The following is a 15000-nucleotide window of genomic DNA, read 5'->3' as shown; positions in this document are numbered from 1 at the left end:
GGGGTATACTCTAAGGTTCTTGCGAAAAGAGAGCAAAGTCTTGTCTAAATCCATCATTTATACACACACACACACACACACACATGTATATATATACACAAATTGCAGGTGCACAGCATTGATATTTACACATATTATATACATACATATATATCTATATACACATGTGTGTGTATAGAGGCAATGGCAAAAGACTGAGACCTCTGGAAATATGCTGCGACTGAGAAGACCCGGTAAATAAAGTGAGTCCACAGCTGTAATCTATGCCAGTGTCACATAACCAGCCCACTCAAAAGTACCTTGGATCGTAGGGTGACATGCTGTACTTGAGGAGACCTATTGAGTCAAGTACTTCAACATCAAAAACAAATCAAATCAAAATCAAATGGAAGTTGTAGTTGTGGTCTCCGTGCTGGTGGCACATAAAAAAGCACCATCCAAACACAGCCGACGCCAGTGCCGCTTTGACTGACTTCCATGCAATAGAAAGGATGACGGGTGGGTTGAGTAGGGGACATCCAGTGCTATTCCATGTTATAATGTTGGAGGGGTGCATGAGTGGGAGAGAGGGGGAGGTGATAGGAAGAGTCAGAAAAGCTGTGGAGAGAAGATCAGGAAAAGCTTGTTGAGGGTAATGTAGAGATGGACCAAAGAGAGGGAGATGAGAAATTGTTGAGGTAAGAGAGAGAAAAAGCAGGGCAAAGTAGAGAGGGAGCAGCAGATTAATGTAGTGAGAACAGTGAGAGAAAGAGAGACAGCAGGGAGTACAAAGATGGATGCCACATCTGCCCATCTTAACATTCTCTCTGCCTTCTTTGCCTCAGAGAGCAGGTTTCCCTCAATACAGCAACTCTCCAATTGTCTTAATCCCTTGTCGTCTCCTTTTGTCAGGTTCAACATCTTCAGATAGGTTTTCATCACTTGGTCCGATGTCTCTGAAGGTCTTTACTCCACAAGCAGTGGTGGACTGGCCAAGCTGCTAGCTTGCCCGATGGCAAGTGGGCCCCTGCACCATTAGAATCCATATATGGAGACTCCTGTTAATATCTAAGGGGCACATCTCAAGTTTGAGAATTTTTTTATTCACTCCTGGAAGAATGCATTAATTATTTCAGCCTGGCTGTGTTTGTAGACAGTTGAAAAAGAAACTTTTAACAACAACAAAAAAATTTAAATGATAGCATTGTAGTTGCGTGTGGGCCCCCTTGTAGTTGCAGGTGAGCCCCCTTAGTCTCCTGGCAAACAAATATTTTTAGACCAATCCACCATTGTCCACAGGTATTGTTCAGTTTGAGAACTCAGCCCTTCTTTGGCATTACACACTCATATCCTTTCTACTTTTGCACAAGGCCTGAAATTTTAGGGGGAGAGGAGTGATCAGTTACATGGGTCCCATTGCTGAACTGATACTTATTACATCAACCCCCAAGCAGATGAAAGACACAGCTTATCTCTCGAATCATTGATGCTCTGTCGTTCACTCTGACATTACACATTCTGTAAAGCATGCTTTGTATTTCTTTCTAATCTTCACAAATCTTCTGCATTTAATGCCCATGTCTCATTATTATGTAGCATTGCACATCACACACAAGTATCATATAATCCATCCTTCAATCTGAGGGAGAAGCCTTAGGTCACCTTGGTAACAGAAGCTGTTAACTACTTTGACTGGAACTAATCCCATTTTGCTTTTCTCTCATTTGCTCTTTGCAGTACACACACACACCACATGCACACATACACACATATAAACACACACATATAAATATGTATGTATGTATGTATGTATGTATGTATATATATCATCATCATCATCATCATCATCGTTTAACGTCTGCTTTCCATGCTAGCATGGGTTGGACTATTTGACTGAGGACTGGTGAACCAGATGGCTACACCAGGCTCCTGATATATATACATGAACACACACATGCTTCAGTGGACAACAAAACTGCAGGCTTTGCCTAAAAGCAAAATGTTTCAGATATTTAAACAGTCAAAATTATCACTTAATTAAAAAAATTTAATTGCCATCAACAGACAAAAATTCCTCTTAGGCCACTTCCTCATGCCTGAAAATTCAAGACACAGCCATCAGATCTAACAAATGCTACAGAACAGTTGTTCCTAAATTCTTTTATTTGTTTCAGTCCTTTGACTGCGGCCATGCTAGAGCACCATCTTTAGTCAAACAAATCGACCCCAGGACATATTCTTTGTCAACCTAATACTTATTCTATCTGTCTCTTTTGCCGAACTGCTAAGTGATGGGGACGTAAACACACCAACATCAGTTGTCAACTGATGAGGGGACACACACAGACACACAAACACACACACACACATGCATGATGGGCTTCTTTCAGTTTCCGTCTCCCAAATTCACTCACAAGGCTTCGGTTAGCCTGAGGCTATAGTAGAAGACACGTGCTCAAGGTGCCAGAGGGTGGGACTGAACCTGGAACCATATGGTTGGTAAGCAAGTTACTTATCACACAGCCACTCCTGCGCCTATACATTTGCTTCTAGTTTGGTCTGCCTTGCACCACAGCAGCAGTCCAGCCAGTAACTTTGATTGGTCATAAATCTAAGCATTTGACCCCACCTTGGAAAATAAGAATTTGTCTCAAGAGAGGGCAGTAAATGCAGCTTCAGTAATTCACCAAATGTTGTGCCTGACTTACTGTACATGATTTATATGCCCAGAACTCCAAGAAGTTGTGGAGAGCTTTGCTAACTGATTCTTTGTGTGTGTGTGTATGTGTGTGTTGTGTATGTGTGTATGAGCATTGTGTGTGCGTGTGTGTCAGAGTCTGTGTGTGTGAGTGTTGTGTGTGTGTGTGTGTGTGTGTGTGTGGTGCATGTGTGTATTGTTGTATTGGAGGTATAGTCCAACAAAACCACTGATCCCTGTCACATACATACATGCACCAACCTGCTCAACTCGCATGTATGTATGTGTGTGGGTGTGTAAGTACCAAAAGGTGAATTTTTGGGGGATCAACTCCAGAAACTAAGATTTTAGAAATGTTATCTGTATTTCAAGTCTTTGAAATCTTCAATGGACAAAGGCTTTCAGCAATCAACAAAATCATTTTGGAAAAAAAAGATTAAACAAAGATTAACATCTGTTCATTTAATTGGATAACATATTGAAAGTTGAAACAGTTTGCCAATAATTACTTGAATGTGTTCAGTAATGCACAATTGAGAATTGTTCTAACTAAACAAAACATATTTTACGTGACATTTTTAAAGTAAATAAATTCTATTATTCTCAATTCTTTGAGAAAATTCATTTTGTGTATAGATGTAGAGAGGTAAGATAGGATTTTTGTATAATTCTAGTAGATTTTTCGACAATTTGTTGGAACAAATTCTATTATTTGAGGTGTCAAAACAGGTTCCTGGTGCCAGATATGGAGACTAATTAAATGTCACTTGGTAGACCAATTTTATGTCCATACCCAAAGGTGTACACCGGCCCCAGAGCTGTAACTCTTGTCCTTTTCATGTGTTGAAAGATAGACTAATAGATAGATGGATGGATAAACAGATAGGCACAGGTATGCCTGTGTTGTAAGTAGCCTGCTTTGCAACTACATGATTCCAGGTTCAGTCCCACTGCATGGTACCTTGGGCAAGTGTCTTCTACTATTGCCTCGGGACAACCAAAGCCTTGTGAGTGGATTTGGTAGACGGAAACTGAAAGAAGCCCATCGTATATATGTGTGTGTGTGTGTATGTATGTGTGTGTGTGTGTGTGTGCAGGCGTGTATATTTGTGTGTCTGTGTTTGTCCCCCCACCATCACTTGACAACTGATGTTGGTGTGTTTACGTCCCCATAACTTAGCAATTTGGCAAAAGAGAACGATAGAATAAGTATTAGGCTTACAAAGAATAAGTCTTGGGGTCAATTTGTTCAACTAAAGGCGGTGCCCCAGCATGGCTGCAGTCATATGACTAAAAGAGTAAAAGAAATAGATAGATACAGAGACATAGAGAGAGACAGGGGGAGAAGGAAGAAGAAAGGGAGGGAGAGAGATTTGTAGCTGAGGCTGAGGATTCATAAGGCTTCAATGAATTTCCTCTCCTCTTCACTACCTTGCATATATGATTTTATTTTATATCGACTTTAATTCTTAAGGCAGCAAACTGGCAGAATGGTTAGCAGCATTTTGTCCATCTTTACATTCTGAATTCAAAATCTGTTGTGGTCAATTTTGCTTTGCTTTCTATCAGGGCTGATAAAATAGATACCAGTTGGATACTGGGGTCAATTGAATCGACTTGACCCCTCCCCCTGAAATTGCAAGCCTTGTTTCCAAAATTTGAAGCCAATATTTATTATTTTAATTTTATTTCCCACAGAATCAATAGCTGATGGTGAATCCTTTCTATAATCAAGAGCCCCAACCCTAACCCAACTCAGAAACCTGTCCCTGCTCTGGAATAGATGGATGCATGGCTGGATTGATGGACAGAGTGAGAGTCAAGAAGACAAACAGACAGACAGACAGACAGAGAGGTAGGTAAATGTTTACTTACGATTGCTTGCTTGTGGTTGTACATCAATTTCCAGTGAAAACCATCTTCTCCTTCCTTTGTGGATCCTTTCAAGATTGTACATCCCAATCCTACATAAGACACTTTGATTGCAGATGGGACAAGTAAATCTTTGGCCAGAGACCAGCAAGAACTTTCTTGTTTCTTCTGTTAGTACTCAAGCGTTTCTCCTCCATATCTTCAACTTCCCTTCAGCAGAAAACTGCTGATGTATGCAGTGGACATCTTCCACTCTTGACAGACCCACATTGTTCCCCCTTTAAAATGGTCTTCAGTTGGTCAGTTGAGTTACTTCCTTAAACCTCCAGCTTAGTGTTGACTGCAATGTAGAGGGCCATAGAGGATCCTAGAGGTGAGATGCGAGGTACACATTAGAATGTATATGCATAAAGAGGGGCTTGTGTACTAATGAGTCTCACAGCTACCTTCCTATCTGTCTGTCTGTCTGTCTGCCTGCCTATCTACCTACCTACCTACTTATCTATCTGTCTGTCTGTCTGTTTATCTATTAGTCTGTCTGTCTGTCTACCTACCTACCTACCTATCTACCTATCTACCTACTTACCTGTCTGTCTGTCTGTCTATCTATCTATCTCTCTATCTCTCTATCTATCTAGCAGTCTCTCTGTCTGTCTATCTATCTATCTATCTATCTATCTATCTATCTATCTATCTATCTACCTACACACACACATTTATATATATAAAATAATACAGATACTTCGTTGTGGGGAGCGGATGTACATGTAAACATACACAGTTTGTATTGTAAGTTTATAAAAGATGTGATATTTAAATAACAAAATATGTACATGGATAAAAAAAGCATAAAAACAATATATCTTTTGTATTGCTTCATGTGTTTGATTTGTATTTTGTAATTTGAATATTGTATCATACATAAATGTACAATAAAAATTGTTATGTATTGTTCTAGTAGCAAAATAGTAATAATAATAATAATAATAATAATAATAATAATAATAATAATAATAATAATAATAATAATAACAACAACAACAACAACAATAATAATAATAATTCAATAATACAACCTAAAGAAAACAGCCCACAAATACAGGACACTCTATACAGCATTTACCCAATGAAATAAACTCCCACCAGCAAGCTAGAAAACCAAAGCATTACACACTCAACACACAATACAAGCAGTAACGCAACAAAAGATAGCACCACACCTCAAGGGAAAAAAAACTAACGCAATACAGTACCAGGAAGAGTTTTCCCACTCCCAACTGTAGAAAAGAACACACAATGCTGTACACACCCCTGCAACATGGAGTTGTAGCAGGTGATGCAGTAGAAATTTGTCTCAGTCTACCAAATATTGAACAGTTATATAATAATAATAATAATGGTTTCAAATTTTGCCAGAAGGACAACCATTTTGAGGGAGGGGATGAGTCAATTACATCGACCCCAGTGTTTCACTGGTACTTGATTTATCAACCCTGAAAGAATGAAAGGCAAAGTTGACCTCAGCAAAATTTGAGCTCAGAACGTAAAGATGGACAAAATACTGCTATGCATTTCACTCGGTGTGCCAACAATTCTGCCAGTAATGATAAGAAGAAGAAGAATTATCGTTATCATTATTATTAACAGCATTGAGCTCTGTGGGTTGTCAGAATTGTTACAACATCAGAATGACTTGCAGTATTTTCCCAGATCTTAGTGTGAGTTCAAACAAGCAACTACTGGGGTCAATGATATCAACTAACCTCCTGTCCTTAAAATGTTGGCCTTGTACACCTGAACCAGAAACCACTATTTATTTGTTTCAACCCTTTGCATTCTGAGATCAAATCCCTAATGAGGTCAACTTTGCCTTTCATACTCCTGAGGTCAATAAAATAAAGTACCAGTCAAATATTAGGGTTGATGCATGTATATATGCATGTGTGTATATGCAGATTTGTATGTTTTATGTATGTCTTCTTATGCATATAGTTGCATATCTAGAGATGCTTATATATATTTAAATGAAAAACTTCTGGAAAGTTTTACAGATCTTTACAGTTCCAGTGATGGAGTGGATCTGTAGTCTTCGAATTAGCTTTCTCCTTTCTGGTTTTGAAAAGCCTAATTTTTCAAGATTGGTATTTAGGCAGTGTGTTATATAGCCCCAATAATTACAGAAATAAACCTGCTATGTATGTATGTGTGTGTGTGTATGCATGCATGCGTGCCTGCCTGTGTGAGTATATAACAGGTGACATAAATAACTTTGGAGTAATCCTACTCCAGTAACAATTTTGCAATTTCTCAATTTTTTTCTTTTCTTTTTTTTTTCCAGATGTTATTTCTAAAGAAATCCACGACTGAACAACACCTCCTAATTTATCTGTGCCAGTTAGAGTATATTTCACTGTTTTATAATGTTCTGTTGCACTGAGTGTTTGTTATGAAATCATTAAAAAGAAACTAGTAATGTTAGATGTGTTTGTGTGTGTATGCACAGATCGATAAAGAAATTCATACGACTCACTCACGCATGCATGCACGCACACACGCACACACACACACACACACACACACACACACACACACACACACACACGCACGCTCACATGCATACTGCATTTAAGTTTCAGTTTTGTTTGATTTTTTTTTGTCATTCTGTATATGTGTTTGATGCGTAAACATTGGTGACAAATCCAAAAGACTCCTGGATAGGATGCCCCTCCACCACAAAATTAACTCGTAGATACTGCTGAAGCAATGGGAAATGAAGTGCATTATTCAAGGATTGAATCATGGGTCCAGTGTGGGAATTGAACCTATGCCTTATGGTCAAGAAACCAGCACCTTAAATACTGGACCACATGGCATCCATTTACACACACACACACACACACACACACACACATTCCATTCTTATTCAGAGTCAGTTGTAATTGCCAAAAGTATTTGTTTACTGTTTCTCAAAGGCAACAGATCAAGGGTCCATCTTGCATTTACTTCATGATACTGGCCACACCAAGCTGTTTCTCTTACCTCGTTTTCATTTCTCACACATGTGTGGGTGGGTGTGGGTGTGGGTGTGTGCATATGAGTGTGTATGTATGTGTGTGTATGTATGTATATATATATGTATGTATATACATATATATGTGTGTGTATGTATATATATATCTATATGTACATGTGCACACACACACATATTGATTGATTGATTGAGTCATATGTATATCTAAGTGAAATATTTTGTTTTTAATGACTCCACAGCTCAGAGGGCAGCTACCATTCTTCCTTTACTGCAGTTGCACCTTCAGATCCAACCTTATGCACTTTACTTTGATATGAAAAAACAAATCTAGTACTGCAGATTAAATTTGCTAAGGCATTATTACTATAGCAGTTCTGTAGCAGAATATTAATATTGCAGATAGATTATATCATCAATTGCATTCCATAGTTAATCTTCTAAAACGTATTCTGCAATGGTCGATATATGTAATTCTTTAATAAATCTCAATATTCTGTACTTACATCCTTATATTTCATATCAGAGACATCCACAAATTGCTGAACTTAAACACATGGACCCACTGAATGGAGTTCAAAAGCTGCCTCACTCAGCTGAGAATTCTAGAATAATGCTTAATCTTATAGTTTTGAAAATAACTATGGAATTTCCATGGTTACTGCAAGCACATACTGGTATCGGGAAGGTGACTGCTTCAAAATGTCCTCTCCAATCCATGCCTGGGTAGAAATGCAAGACATCAAAGTAACGATGATAATATGTGTAAGTATGTATATTTATTATGTATGTGTGTATTATATAATTATATGTGTGTGTGTATCTGCATATGATTACACACATATATATATATATATATATATATATATATATATATATATATATATATATATATATATATATATATATATAATATATGTATATATATATATATATAATTGGAGTTTGGAATCTGGACAGCTTCCAGCTGACCAGCTCCATGTCAAACTGTCAAACCCATGCCAGCATAGAAAACAGATGGTAAATGATGGTGGTGGTGGTGGTGGTGATGATGATGATATATAAATTTACAAAGCAAACATTGACAGTGACTTTGAAGCTTTGCTGTATAACACTTTCATCAAGCTAAAACTTTTAGTCTTTCAAACAGTTGCACATACTTTGATGTGGTTTTCTAACGTATTTTTGTGAGATATATATATACACACACACACAGTATCTTGATGAAATTCCTCTATTGGATGAACAAAATACGGTATTTTCGTAATTCCCAGTATCAACCAGACTAAAGAATGTTGTTATACATCGCTGGTCACAACGTGCTTCACATTGTTTTAGCTTTCAAATGATGCCACCCCATTGGCTAGGCAAGCTGGCCAACATTCCCTCTGATTGGAAGGCTATTATTCTGTCCACAGGGTGACCCATTTACAGCCGAGTGGACTGGAGAACAGGAAATAAAGTGTTTTGCTCAAGAACACAATATGCCCCCTGGTCCAGGAACTGGACCCATGATCTAGTCATCATTAGTGCAATACACCACACCACTTGGCCATGTGCCTTCACATTTTCGTAATCATTATATTATATTGGAGCTGAGATGTTTCTCCTGGTTTGTAGAATATTGTACCATTTTGAAATGAAATTAATACATTATTGTAGGAACTAAAAAGAAAAGCCATCTTACCAAAGAAGAAATGAGAGAAATCAAGTACTTAAGAAATGAAGCCAAGCCATAACTTTAGAGCATAAAAAGAATATACCTTGTGGTATTTAGTTACATCCCTTTATATTCTGAGTAGTTTAAAACATTCCAAGTGAATTTTGTCTTTCCTTCCTCCAACATGAAATAAATACCATATAAAACACCATAGACAATATAATCCACTAAAAACCATGATGACAGCACCAAAGCACAGCTCTAATTGAATGCCTGAAAGTATCAAAAGAGCTCTTTTAATCAACCGCATCCTATTAATTATTTTGTGACAGTGGCAGGATGAATTTCAATAACCAGTAAAATTTCAACTGTGCTCAAAGATCCATGAAACAACCATATTTATTTAAGCAGTAAAATTCAGTGATACATTTTATCCTCTTATATAATGCAATCCTTGAATACAGCTATCTTCACCATCATCCTTTCAGCATCTATTTTTTTATGATTGCACAGATTGGACACAAATCATTGATGCTGATATTCCAAAGCCTTTTCTTGTCACCGACCCTCACCTGTTTCCCAGCAGAACTATTAACCATCGTACCAATAGCCACCTTGAGCACCTTTTTGAGCTCCATGTGTCTAACACATGTGGGCAGGTCTACAAAGTCAGAAAACAGCACAGCTTCCATGACTTTCGGAAACACTTTTTCACACTCAGAGTTGCTGAAGCATGGAACAAACTACCTGCATCAGTTGTTAGTTGCCAAGAATTTGCATCCTTTAAAACCTCCATGCTTCCTGAAATTCACCAGCATGACACCTGATATACCCCACTCTCCATACACATGCATACATGTATATCATGACTCCTTCACTATTCACCTTTCTGACTTTTGTACATAATTCTATGTACTGTACATGCACCTTTGATGAGCTGTAATTCACCTGAGCACTGTACACAATAATTTCATTATTATTATTATAAAACATTATTTTCCACCAGTCCAAACATGTTTTCCCGGAAGATTGCAGATAAAAAGCCCCACTTGTGTGATGATGATGTTTGATTACACTTGGTGCAGTATGTTGAGAGAAGGAGACAGCAACACACACTCACGCCCACTCACTTACACCCATCCGCACACACTCATACAATGGACATCTTTTCAATACCTGCCAAGACAAATTAGAAGATGCTTGCCCAAGGCACTGCACAATGGAGTTGAACCTGAAACCATATAGTTGCTAAAGGAACTTCTAAACCACACAGCCATGCTTGCCACAGACATTTATGTATTTTTAAGAATGTAACATCATCTCTTCTGCATCCATGCTTTTAACATAAGTCTTTACACTGGAGATTATTTTTCAGTCCTGCCATTCAACAATGCAATCTCATGCCTTAAACTGCAACTGGTTAAATTAAATAGCTTTTAAAAAAAACACAAAGGACTCATTGACAAGCATGGTTTTATATCCACCGTCCAACCCATGCCAGCATGGAAAGCAGACAGACAACGATGATGATGATGTCTGGAGGAGAGAGAAAAAAATAAAAGACGATGGTTATGGCTGAAGTACCATTGATCATAATCCTACAAGATTAAGACAGATCTGAAACTAAACAACAACTACTGTGTTGTTGTTGTTGTTGTTGTTGTTGTTGTTGTTATTGAGGCAATGAACAGACAGAATCGTTAGCATGCTGGGCAAAAATGCTTCATGGCTTTTCCTCTGTCTCTCTGTTCTGAGTTCAAATTCCACCAAGGCTGACTTTGCCTTTCATCCTTTCAGGGTCGATAAAATAAGTGTGAGCTGGGACACTGGGGGTCAATGGAATCAACTTGCCCCCTCCCTCAAACTTGTTGTCCTTGTGCCAAAAATTTGAAATCATTATTATTGTTATTATCGTTATTTGTTGATGATGATGATGATGATGATGATGATGATGATGATGATGATGATGATGATGATGATGACGACTGTGATGATGATGATGGCAGTGATGATGATGATGATGATAATCCTTTCTATTACAGGCACAAGGTTTGAAATTTTGGGGATGGGGTAAGTCGATTACATCGACCCCAGTATGCAACTGGTACTTATTTTATCAACCCCAAAAGGATGAAAGGCAAAGTCGACCTCGGCAGAATTTGAACTCAGAACATAGCAGCAGATGAAATGCTGCTAAGCAATTTCCCTAGCGTACTAACAATCCTGCCAGCATCCCACTTTAGCAATAATAATAATAATGATGATGATGATAATAATTCTATCTTTGTAAGAGGAAACTTAAGCAAAGTTGAAATCTCCACTAATATTTTGAAGCATATTATTTTATCTCTTTCTCAATTCAAAAAAAAAAAAAATACACTCCTGATATGATTTGAAATGAGAAATACGAAAACTCCTTCATCTAACACATATCATTCGGTCCAACACTTCAAATGAAGAGGAGGTGGTGGTGGTGGTTGTGGTGGTGATGATAATGATGATGAGGAGGAGGAGGAGGGTTGGGGGAAGGGTTCGTCATGAAATCATGTTGGTAATGATGATTGTGACAAAGTGAATGAAAATGCTGACACTAAAGAGAATGATGATGATGATTATGACAATGATTAGTGATAATTGCATAAAGAACATAATTCTTGACAATTTTTTCCCCAAAATTTTGAAAGCTGCCCAAAGAGAAAGTAGTACAACGAAGCAGTAAAGAAACCAGGAACCATTGTAATTTATATTTGTCTCGGACAAAACAGTAAACAGCATATAAGAACGGAATGATGGGACATGTGTTGGCTTGCGTATGCATACGTGTGTGTGTGTGTGTGTGTGTGTGTGTGTGTGTGTGTGTGTGTGTGTGTGTGTGTGGCGTTTGTGTTGCGTTTGTGAGATGAAGAAGAAAGGGATGAAAGAGAGGAAAGAAATAGGAGCAAAAGATGAAGAAATGATGAATATGAATGCATACATCTGTCGATCAAGCTATCTCCATATACACACATTTAGAGAGACACGCACATATACAAATACATACACACACACACACACACACACACACACACACATATATATATATATATATACATACATACATGCATTCATACACACACACACACACACATACAGAGATAGATACAAAGATAGAGAGAGAGAGAGAGAGAGAGAGAGAGAGAGAGAGAGAGAGAGAGAGAGAGAGAGAGAGAGATTATGTGTGTGTGTGTTTCTGGAGAGAGACATCATAAGATCTGTTTTCCGTGAACTTAAGATACACTGCGAAGGGAACAAATAGGATTTTGTAGGGAACAGGACGGGTGGGGATGTTGGTGACAGTGACGGGAAGAGTTTGAAAGGGTTTGGGTGGTGTGTGTGTGAGAGAGAGAGAGAAAGAGAAAGGGACAGACAGAGAAAACAGAGATAGAGAGAGGGGGAAAGAGAGAGAAAATGCACGAGAAAGTGAGAGAGATAGAGAAGATAAGTATAAAAGTTAAAGGATACAAGAACGGAAGAATGAGAGTCGAAGGAAAGATGTATCCAGTGGAAGGGAAGAGGGAGAAAGAGGGAGAGAGAGAGGGAGAGAGAGAGGGGGAGAGGGGGAGGGAGAAACTGAGAGAAAAGAAGAGGGAGAGAAATCCAAGAAACATGTGGGTGGCTGTGTCTGAGGTGGTGGTCATTGTTATGATGGTGGTGGCAGTAGATGGGGGTAATGGGGATGCAGAGATATGAAAAAAGAGAATTAATGATGAGATGCCAGGAGAGAGAAAGAGAGAAAGAGAGAGAGAAAGGAGAGAGAGAGAAAGGGGAGAGAGAGGGGGATGCTTGAGAGAGATATAGAGATGGAAGTGAAATTAAACGATAAGAGGTAAAGGGGGGGGTGAATGAATGACGGAGAAAATGGAAAGAAGAAATAACGAAAGAAAAGCAATTAAGATTTCTGTGGTGGTGGTGGTGGTGATGGTGGTGGCGGCGGCGGCGGCGGCGGCGGCGGTGGTGGTGGTGGTGGTGGTGGTGGTGGTGGTGGTGGTGGTGGCGGTTTAATATAAAGGTGCAAATTCAGAGTAAAACAATAGGGAAAGGAGCTTCGACATAAAAGAGGGGACCTGTCCCTTAATTGGAGTCATGTTATGAATTTTTTTCCTTTTTGGTTGACATTTGTTGTAAGTTATAACTCAAGGAATAGGTGTTTGTTTGACCTGTTTGTTTATTTCAGTTGACTAAATTCAGTGTGTGTGTGTATGTGTGTGTGTGTGTATGTGTGTGTGTGTGTGTGTGTGTGTGTATGTGTGTCTGTATTTATGCATATGTTGGTGTCTTATATATACATACATATATATATATATATATATATATATATAGAGAGAGAGAGAGAGAGAGATAGATAGATAGATAGATAGATATAGGATATATACACACATACATACATACACACAGATGCGCAGGTGTATATAAAAATGTGTATGTGTATATTTGTGAGTGAGTGTGAATGTTGTTGGGAGAGAGAGAGAGAGAGAGAGAGAGAGAGAGAGAGAAAGAGAGATCAGTAGAAGAATGAGGTGGTTGTGTGAGGAAGGGGTGGTCCAGTAAACTTCATATTTGCACCGAATGGTTCCAGCCCAGGCTGCAGTTATTATCGACACCGATGTGATCAATAAACAGTGACGGGATGTGGAACAATAGTGGTCTGCTAGCAGAAGATGGGAAGCGGACAAATATGAGAGAGAGAGAGAGAGAGAGAGAGAAAGAGAGGAGGGAGAGAGGGGGGAGAGAGGAGGGAGAGAGGGGGGAGAGAGAGAGAGAGAGTTAGTAAATTGTGGGTAGATTAGATAGTTCTGTGTAGGAAAAGAAGAGAAATGAGAAGTAAAGAAGCTAAGAGTAAGAGACATGTTAAGAAATATATAAAAGAGAGGGTAGAACTCGACATGGATAAATAAGAGAGAAGAAAAACGGACAGAGTTAAGTTGAGAGAGTGTGGAGGAGATAATCGATAAAATACAGAGCAGAATAAAGAGAATACGGGAGAGGGGGGAGGAAATAGAAAGAAGAGGGAAGAGAAAGAAAGAAAGAAAGATGGGAAGGAAAAGATTCAACAAAAACAGAAATGATGAAAATGTGGAAGAAAAAAAAAGAAAAGAGAAGAGAGAAGGGAGATAATAAGTGAAAGAGCATTAAAGTATGTGAGAAGAGAGAGAGAGAGAGAGAGAGAGAGAGAGAGAGAGAGAGAGAGAGAGAGAAAGAAATAGAGTGACATGAAAAGAATGAGAGGGAAGAAGTAAAATAATCAAAAAGAAAGAAGGGGAAAAATGATTTCAGTAGAAATGAAACTAGTGGAAAGAATATGACTGAGAGAAAAAGAGAATGGTTTTTAGTAAATGAAAGCAGTGGAAGAGAGAGAGAGAGAGAGAGAGAGAGAATCGATCTGAGAGGAGAGTGAAACTTGTATAAAGAAAAGAAAAAGCTATGAGAAAAAAATCAGGAGAGAGGATGGGTAATAAGGATGAGAATATAGAGAGAGAGGGTGAGAAAGAGTTAATACAGGAGAGGAAAGGGTAAGTAGTGAGTGGTAGAAAGAGACATCAGTAAAGACGTAGGAGAGAGAGAGAGAGAGAGAGAGAGAGAGAGGTGAGTAATGATAGTAAAAGTAAAGATAAGTAAGACAAAGCAAAAGTTAATACAAAATAGATAGGAAGAGAGATATTATGAAAGTGAAAGTAGAATGATAGAGCTGCAAAATGACAAAGTGAGAGGGAGGGGGAGGGAGAG

General features: G+C 38.5%; 1 protein-coding gene and 1 long non-coding RNA gene across 6 annotated transcripts in view; one reads left to right on the top strand and one right to left on the bottom strand.

Moving 5' to 3' along the window:
• Positions 1-7027, top strand: part of LOC128249108 (uncharacterized) — a 16707-nt gene extending 9680 nt beyond the window's left edge. Inside the window, exons 2-3 of the long non-coding RNA XR_016243737.1 lie at positions 4376-4532; positions 6888-7027. This is a non-coding gene — a long non-coding RNA (uncharacterized LOC128249108). The remainder of the gene's footprint in view (positions 1-4375; positions 4533-6887) is intronic.
• LOC106867980 (uncharacterized) overlaps positions 1-15000 on the bottom strand; it is a 635945-nt gene that overhangs the window by 213377 nt on the left and 407568 nt on the right. For all 5 annotated transcript variants that reach the window (XR_016243735.1, XM_089360445.1, XM_089360442.1 and 2 more), the window contains one exon: positions 4553-4916. Coding sequence is in view for 4 of the 5 variants with exons in the window: in XM_089360445.1 (XP_089216571.1) it covers positions 4867-4916 (50 nt within the window). In the remaining variant the exon portion in view is untranslated. The remainder of the gene's footprint in view (positions 1-4552; positions 4917-15000) is intronic.

This window comes from Octopus bimaculoides, chromosome 11 (genome assembly GCF_046866305.1).
Source record: "Octopus bimaculoides isolate indiv1 chromosome 11, ASM4686630v1, whole genome shotgun sequence".
NCBI lineage: Eukaryota > Metazoa > Mollusca > Cephalopoda > Octopoda > Octopodidae > Octopus > Octopus bimaculoides.
Note: the sequence above shows the minus strand (reverse complement) of the source record. Positions and strands in the feature narration are given on the sequence as shown.